Source organism: Mus pahari, chromosome 2 (assembly GCF_900095145.1).
Source record: "Mus pahari chromosome 2, PAHARI_EIJ_v1.1, whole genome shotgun sequence".
Lineage (NCBI taxonomy): Eukaryota > Metazoa > Chordata > Mammalia > Rodentia > Muridae > Mus > Mus pahari.
The window spans coordinates 19,491,856-19,500,118 of NC_034591.1; the positions used below are offsets into that span (position 1 = coordinate 19,491,856).

The 8,263-nt window shown below is 45.8% G+C and overlaps 1 protein-coding gene across 6 annotated transcripts in view; it reads right to left on the bottom strand.

The window, feature by feature from the left end:
* The window catches only part of Prkag2 (protein kinase AMP-activated non-catalytic subunit gamma 2), a 233,965-nt gene that overhangs the window by 8,755 nt on the left and 216,947 nt on the right, over positions 1-8,263 (bottom strand). For all 6 annotated transcript variants that reach the window (XM_021189582.2, XM_021189566.1, XM_029535341.1 and 3 more), the window contains 4 exons: positions 6,788-6,846; positions 5,051-5,096; positions 3,283-3,337; positions 2,011-2,137 (listed from right to left, as the gene is read on the bottom strand). In XM_021189582.2, the coding sequence (XP_021045241.1) occupies positions 2,011-2,137; positions 3,283-3,337; positions 5,051-5,096; positions 6,788-6,846 (287 nt within the window). The remainder of the gene's footprint in view (positions 1-2,010; positions 2,138-3,282; positions 3,338-5,050; positions 5,097-6,787; positions 6,847-8,263) is intronic.

Here is an 8,263-nt window from a genome sequence, read left to right on the forward strand (position 1 = left end):
ATGGTTATGAGCCACCATGTGGTTGCTGGGATTTGAACTCTGGACCTTCGGAAGAGCAGTCGGGTGCTCTTACCCACTGAGCCATCTCACCAGCCCTCTTAGGTGATTTCTATTCAGCCCTGGGATCTGAAGTGACAGGAAGCCCCGTGTGTTTGCAGATCCTGGGCCTGACTGGCTATGACTAAGCTGTTCCTTGTTCCCACCTCCAGTGATCACACGCTTCCCAGATGAACCCGATTTCTCACTATTAACAAAGAATAAGCCAGCTGAACAAAGCAGACAGACCTTTGAAAATGAACTTCCCTTTTCTTACTATCTCAGAGGAGGAGGGGTAAACTGAAGAAGAAAGTCTAGGACCAGGCTGGACTACAACAGAAAAATGTCTATGGTTTCAAAGATCCACCTTTTATAAAGGGCAGAGTTGATGCCATCTTCCTGGTGTACCTTATAATTATCAGGAAAAGATGAACAATTAGAAGAAACAAAATGTTCAAGTCAAAGAGTTCATCAATATTCAAATCATGAGACTCCTAGAAATTTAGAGAAAAAAAAAAAAGAGAGAGAGAAAGACCTATTAGGTCACCTAATTATCTCAACACAGAAATTCCTACCTCACGGCTGACCTTAGCATGCCGGGGAGGGCATCGCTACCCTTCCCCAGAGTGATCCTGGTAACCAGTAAACATCAGGCCATGGCGTTTCTGTATTTCTCTATCTGAGAGCTCCTGGCTGAATATTTTGGCTTCAAGGTTCTACCTGCCATATTTGCCCAAATTAAGGCAACTTCCTTCTCTTCAGACTAGATGAGTGGCACCATGAGGAGCACTAACAGCACCAGTGGACTGGGCCGCGTAAGGACACCTCATGCAAAACTCCCAGCATAGTGCCTGCCAGTAGCCAGCTGTCACACATGGGCTCCAGGGGCTGAGCCTGGTACCAGCCTAGCAACCATGGGCCTCGAGCACCTGCCCTTCTGCCCAAACCCTTGGTTCCTGTGATGTCTCAATAAGGAAGGCTCCCACACTCCCCATTACCAACTGACAAACAATATCCCTTGCTCGCTCTTCTTTGGTCGCCTAGTAAATGCCACATGGGCATTTCAGCAAATTATTCTTCTCCCAATTTAATCAGGAAATTCGATTTGTCTCTGGATGCTCTGTTAAACTATGTGATCAGTTGGACCACCAACACATGTCTCAATCGCTAAACCCTTGACACCTCTGTAAACCCCTGGCTCTGTAAGGCTGCCTCCAGAAGATCAGCTTGGGCCCGCCTGTAGACTTGTATGCTTAGTTGGTTCCTGATGGGAAGCTGCAGACAGGATCCTGGAAAAGCCCCTTGGAAGAAGCTTTCAAGTGTTTCCTTTAGAAAGATCACTTCAAATGGCCTTTCTGAACCATCAACACCTCTGCTGCTCCTCCTGGCTGATGATGTCACCTCCGTACTCACACAGGTGTTGGAGGTGTAGATGAAAACCTGCCAGCACATTCCTGCTCCCTGGAGCCTCCTCTAATACTGCCGGTCACAGGAATACAAACCACAGAAGTCCACTATGGTGTATCTCTTGCTCACATCTGTTCTGCCTTGGGAGTCTCTGGCCACTGCAGTTGAGAATGAGGTAACCCCAGGGATGGTGTTTGTCTGCTCCTGTTTCTAAAACCATGACCTCAACAAACACACCACAAGCAACTTCGGCCCTAAAGCCTAGCTCCCTCCATACATGCGTAGGCCTCAGCAAGACTGCGGTACAAACTGCTTAAGCTCCCCCTGACACATCGTCCATCCTCAGAGGGCGTTTTATTATTTTAATACTAGGAGGACTAAAAGATTTAGGACTGAAAGCATTTGAGTTGCTCTCAGCTTGGAGAACACACAGTGCACACAGTAGTGAGTTGAGAAACTGAACTGTTGCGAAACGGAGACCTTGGAACTAACGGTTTCTTCTACTGAGAGCAACAGGAGCCCGTTTACTTAACAGTCAATGCAACTGCATCTTTAGGGACTACTTACAAAAAGCTGGAGGAACTTGAGGATTCTTTTGTGGGTAAGTATATAAAGTGCATTCCCACTGATAGGGTCAATAACTGGCAATCTGTGGATTTTATTTTTGATCAACGAGTATACAGCATCGAAGAGGCTGCGGGAAAAGCCATTAGAGTCATTAGGAGGCTTTCAAGAAAAACCAGAAAACCTTTGGACCACCCCAGCTTTACAGTATTCTCACTGCGTTTGTATCACCATAACAAGAGGTTCATTCGTTTAGAATAGTCACAGCAAAGCTTTACGAGGGAGCTCTCCACTCCCCTGCTGGCATATCTCAGATTCAAGAAGGAAACATGGATTTCTAGTATGGCAGGGTTTTAACAGTGCGTCCAGGGATTTGTTTAAAAGGAGGCAAGCCGCAAGCCTTCGGGAAGGCCAGCAGTGACCTCAGTACTGAGGCCTGGTGCCAGACTCCCGGGGTGCCTGTCTGCCCTGCCAGTCCACCGTGGGAGCTGCCCTTCTGTGTCACCTTCTGCCACCACTGCCAAGAAGCCTAATGGGTGCACCTTCCCCATCCATCTGGAAATGGGGCAACAGAACCAAGTATCTTCTCTCTCTAGAGCTCTTGGGCTTAAAGTGTCTCCTACTCCATCTTGTGCTGATAGCCAGAGGCCGTGCCCAGCATGTGCCCCACCCCCAGGCTGTGCCCGAGTCCTGCCTTGCCCTCCCAGCTCCTTCAAGGCTGCCTCTGGTCTGGACTGAAATCACTGTGGTAGTGTTTCACTGTTCATCCCAGAATCCAGCCACTTCCACTGAATGCTGGAGTCAGGAGTGAAGCCCTGAGGATCAATAACGATACTAAGATCCCTCCACTGATGCTGCCACAGGTGAGCTGGGTGTTCAAAGCTGACCTGGATGATTAACCTCATAGCCAGTCACTTGGATCCACATGGTTGTTCCACCCTTCACTCTACTCCCCTCCCTGTCTCAGGTCTTGCTAAGCTGTGCAGGCTCGTCTTATGCTTGCTAGGTATATAGCCCAGGTTGGTCTTAAAACTTGCAATCCTCTTACATCAGCCTTCCCCAAGGTGTAGGACTCCAACTGTGAGTCATCGATGTGTCTGCTTTTGCTAGGATTTCCAACATCTTTCAACTTGTGGCATACTATTTGGATTAAAGACGCTGGCCTTAACTAGACTGGGAGATATGTCTGTCTACTTCCACTCATCCATCATGGCAATGCAATATCTAAACTGCTGAGAGTGTTTTCAAATGAGGGAGGAGAGGCTTCCCGTTTACCTCGCATCTGGAGAGATATTCACCAAAGGCTTGAAGGTTTCTTGTAAGTACAACTCTGCATTTGTAGAAGGAAAACACAGTCAGTTACAGACCTATTGTGTGTAATGCTACTTTACATTCAAATATTCTCGGCTGACAGGAAAGAACGAGACAAACCAGAAACCCAAATAAAAGATAATTTAATTTACCCCAAACTACTGTTACAGTCATGGTTATTTAATGTGGCCTCAACTGTTTTCAGGACACTTTAATTGTAGGAAAGGCTCTGATGCAGAGCAATGGCAGCGGAGGCTACTTGGCCCCATCAAGGTCACATTACTATCCAGAAATGAACATGTACAGAATCCCTTAGAACAGATTTTCATAATCTGGGAACCAGCATCACTCTAACCAATGCTCTTCAAACAATCTTGTTGAATTTCACTAAACTGATGCTTAAACCCCAGTATGTTGGGATTCTTGCTAGCATATGCATGTTTTCTTTGTAAAGAAATCAACTGTACTTAATTTGGTTTGCTGAGGTCTGTGTGCAGACAGTGTCTTGAGAACATCGTCAATACTGTCTCATCTTCAAGTACCCTGTAGGTGGAAATGTAAGTATACCTGCGCTACAGTCAATGGAATGCACGCAGCATAACTGGATCATCATGTTACTTACTGACAGGTCATCTGGATGACATGCTGACTTAATTCAATCAGTCGGCCTTGATAAAGCCATGCTCAATAAAATATTCCTTGCCAAGCTTTCAAACTCATGTGAAATTAAAAGGACATGCAGAGGCCCGGAGCACTCCAGTTGAGGTTAGATTTCTGTTATCTTGAAGATGGGGCATCCTGCCAAGCACATGATGGGAAGAGCAAAACCAGACTCCTAATGCCTAGCTATGAAGTCTCCTGTGGTTGGGCCCTCCCTTTCTACTCAGCTTTCCTGGAGCAATGGGAGTCCTCTGACCGTATCCCATGTTCTGCCGTGCCCACTATGAGTCTTTGAGATGGCAACTTTCCCATCATGGAACCAGAGTGTAAAACCTGACCCCTCTGTAGGCAAAAATTGCATGACTGCAAAGGATAAATTCTGGCAAACAGTTCTCTTGTGTGTGCCAGTGTACTGTGTGTGTGTGTGCCAGAGAATACCTCAAACGCTCTCCACCATGGTTTTTTCAGACAGTCTATCAGCTCTGACCTTGTCAATTCAGTCAGGCTGGCTAGCCAGTGAGTCCCCTGCGACTCACCTGTCATAGCATCTCCACTGTGGGGACTGAGTGCACCCCAAGGTGCCATGCTTGGCTTCTATACAAGGATTCTGGGACTGAGCTCCGGTTCCCAGCTTACACAGCCTGCACTTTAGTCCCCATGCTGTCGCCCTAGCCCAAGAATTCCTGAACTGTTCAGTTAGAACCTTTCTTGTCCCAGTTTTGTTCTATTGGTAGAAGAAGAATTCAGCTTAATCTAATCAGACAGCTCACTCTGCCCCACACCTGGGCCACAGGGACAAACATCTGAGGGAGATGCTCTATGCTCAGCTCACTAAGGTCTACAGCTCCAGGCCTAGTGTTAAGGCCACACACATGTGGCTATCAACACAGTCTATCACAGAGTGACAGTGTGGACATCAGTATGGACATTCCTCAAAATGGAGAAGCAGGAAGCAGAGCGCTGTAGCCGATAGGTTGTAATTCAGTACAGCAAATGATCTGAGACAGTAACCCACGCTTTCACAGAGCATCTTCACTGTGTACTGAAGAGTACAAGACCTGGCAGAGCTTACCCCTCCACGTTTCAATCTTATGTTCTTCCAATTCATAAATCTGTACCTGCAAATAAGAAAAATCCGTATCTGCATGTGTTACCATTCACATGGGCAAACAGCTCTGATCCTGTCATTTGTTTGTAATTAGAAAATTAGGGGATACAAGGAGAACATATTTCCAAGTACTAAAAAACAGCGTTAGCCTGTTTATGTACTTACATTTCATTCATTTTCCCCCAATTTTTTTTATTTACTAAATGACCACAGAGATTTTCTATATGGTATCTGCTGTCCTTTATAACATATATAACACAGAATATTTGAAGTCTGCTAAAGCTTACTTAATTTTTCTCTAAGTAAAATATTTTTTAGTTAAATTTTTTTTTAGTAAACAGATGAAAGTAGCGGGTTTTAGGTGGCCCTTCTTGTTCTGTATGCATGCATCATATACGTCATCTTAGTCACCCTTTCATGTGCTTCCCGCACCCGCCCCAACCCCAGCTATCACCCTTCCTCCCAAAAGCAAGCAGCCCTTCCTCTTGTTCTGATGGCACACACAGGCCTCTACCATCTGACTCCCCACTCTTACCCCGAGGTCCCGCCCCCTCTCCACTGTCCTTCTCCCTTTTCAGGCCACTTTCTACTTTTCTGTCCTACATATAAAGATCTTCCTTCTGGAGTTTTCCTCATGAAGAAACTCACTTTTGTATTTTATTTGGGAATTACAGGCATATACCACCCGACAACAGTTTGATCAGATGACGTGTGACAAACATGACCGTAAGAATCCGTCCATGTTGTGGCCATCTCAGTCTGAGTAAAAACATTTTGCTGTGTTCATTCAGGGCGCTCCACCGATGCCCTGCCTCCCTGTTAACAATGCCTATCAGCGGGCAAATGACAACCACTTACAAACACACGGGAGCTACTTCTGCCTTTCAGATGCTCCACAGAATAATACCAGTAGACTAGTGACATCCCCATCACAGTAGACAAAACCAAAGCTAAGCTGTGCTTAATCCAGGGGAGACTGGGTTTCAGTTCAAACTGCCCTTCTAGACCATCTGGGCTAGGTACCAGGGTGTTTGCCACCGATGGCATTCAGAACAGTCTTTTTATTAGCAGGGAAGAGTCAGAACTGAACTTCTTCAATTTCGAATTGTACGTCCTCTTTCCTAGTTTCCTTATAGTAGCTATAAAACCACCAAGGAGGGGCTGGGACTTATAGCTCAATGGTGGAGAACTGCCTAGCAAGCCCAATGCCCTGAGTTTTCCCCCAGAACTGAAATAAATAAAATAAATAAACCCTGGATGAGTGAAGAGAGACTATCAAACGCTACTCAGAACAAGAGGCCTGCAAAAATGAAGCCCTGTGGCCACTTTATCTTCAGAGTGAGGCCCCCAGGCCAGGCACTGAGAGGAAGCGGGGTGGGGGGTGGGGTGGGGTGGGGGGGAGGAGGCAGCACCACCCTGGTCCTATCCCAGGAGATAGCACTGCACACACCAAGCTGCTAGCCATCAAGCAGCGGGAGCTTACACACATCAGGGCCGTAAACGCAGAAGGGTAACTCCGAAAGCAGTCATCACTCATTCTTAAACTGGTGCCTTCTCCAAGCTTCAAAAGACGACGTGAGGCTGGGCTCACTGTTACTTGTGCTGGAAGTCTTATGCTGAACTTCCCTATGTATCATACACACTGGGAAATCCCATCCCATCCTGACCACACCCACGCACAGTGAGGGCCATGCCACTTACCATGGGTGATTTATAGTATCTGTGTAGGATGTTTATGAAATCTGTAATCGTGAGCATTCCTGAAACAAAGAACCGAAGGTTACAAACGAAACAGAGGGGCGGGGGAAACAGCTCCGTGGTTAAAGTACTTGGGGTCTGGATCCTCACAAACACTGCTCAGTGTGGTGGCTCACTTGTAATTCCAGCCTTAGAAGGCGGAGACAAGGGATCCCCAGAATAAACTGGCTGGCTTACTTAGGCATATTGCCAAACTCTGAGTTTGATTGAGAGACCTTGCCTCAAAGAGTAAAGGGAACAAGTAATGGAGGATGGCTCCCAATGTTAATCCTGGGCCTCTACATGCATGCATGCATGTGTAAGTGTACATCCCCACACACCAGATGCATATACATATACACCACACACACACATGCACACATACATGACTACACATACACCCTCAAGACCACACATGCAAATGTGCATATAAACACATACATGTAAATGTGCACATACACATATGCACACAAGCACACAACACATACACACCACACACACGACTACACATACACACATACACACCAAACAAGCACATACATGACCACACACATGCAAATGTGCATATAAACCCACACGTACAAATGTGCATAAGCACATACATAATTACACACACATATATACACATGCAAATGTACACATACACATAAATGACTATACACACACATGCAAATGTACATACACACATACACACACAAATGCATTTATATGTGCACAACAATACACACCTATGGAAAAAAGAGACAAAATGACATGAAGAAGGAAAGCTTCCAGTGGCAAGTGAACTTGCAACATTTACTACAAAATCTTGTAAAATCCCACCCAAAGACCTCAGGTTCAGTTCAGTGTATTAAAGGAAGGGCATACATGTATTCCCTACACTGAGCTAGGAGTGCAAACTGAAATCTAACAGGCAGTATGGATGCTCAGTGCCTGGCAGATTAAGAGAGCACTAAGCAACACTCATAAAGTACTACAAAGACTCGTAGCTGCTGTGAGTGGTTTTACATGTGTCAGCGCTACAAAGGCTCATAGCTGCTGTGAGCGGTTTTACATGTGTCAGTGCTACAAAGACTCGTAGCTGCTGTGAGTGGTTTTACATGTGTCAGCAGCAGATGCTGAAATTCCCTAAATGAGAGGGAGGTGGGACTTCTGGGACACCTGGACTGTTTCCTGAGAGACATTCTGAACACAATGGGGCTAGCAAAGAGTCACCATTCATTGCAGGCTTACTGTGTGCTGCAAAGTAGAATTGTGAGGGTGACAAAAAAAAAAAAAAAAAAAAAAAACATTAAAAAAAAAAAAAAAAAAAAGTTTCCTGTAAGAACTTTATAGTCCAGCGGGTGAACAGTCTTAAGTAGTTAACTTCTGAGAGCAGAGCTACGGCACCGTTTGGCCACTGATGCTGGCCACATGTGACAGGGTCTACATAGTCGGAAG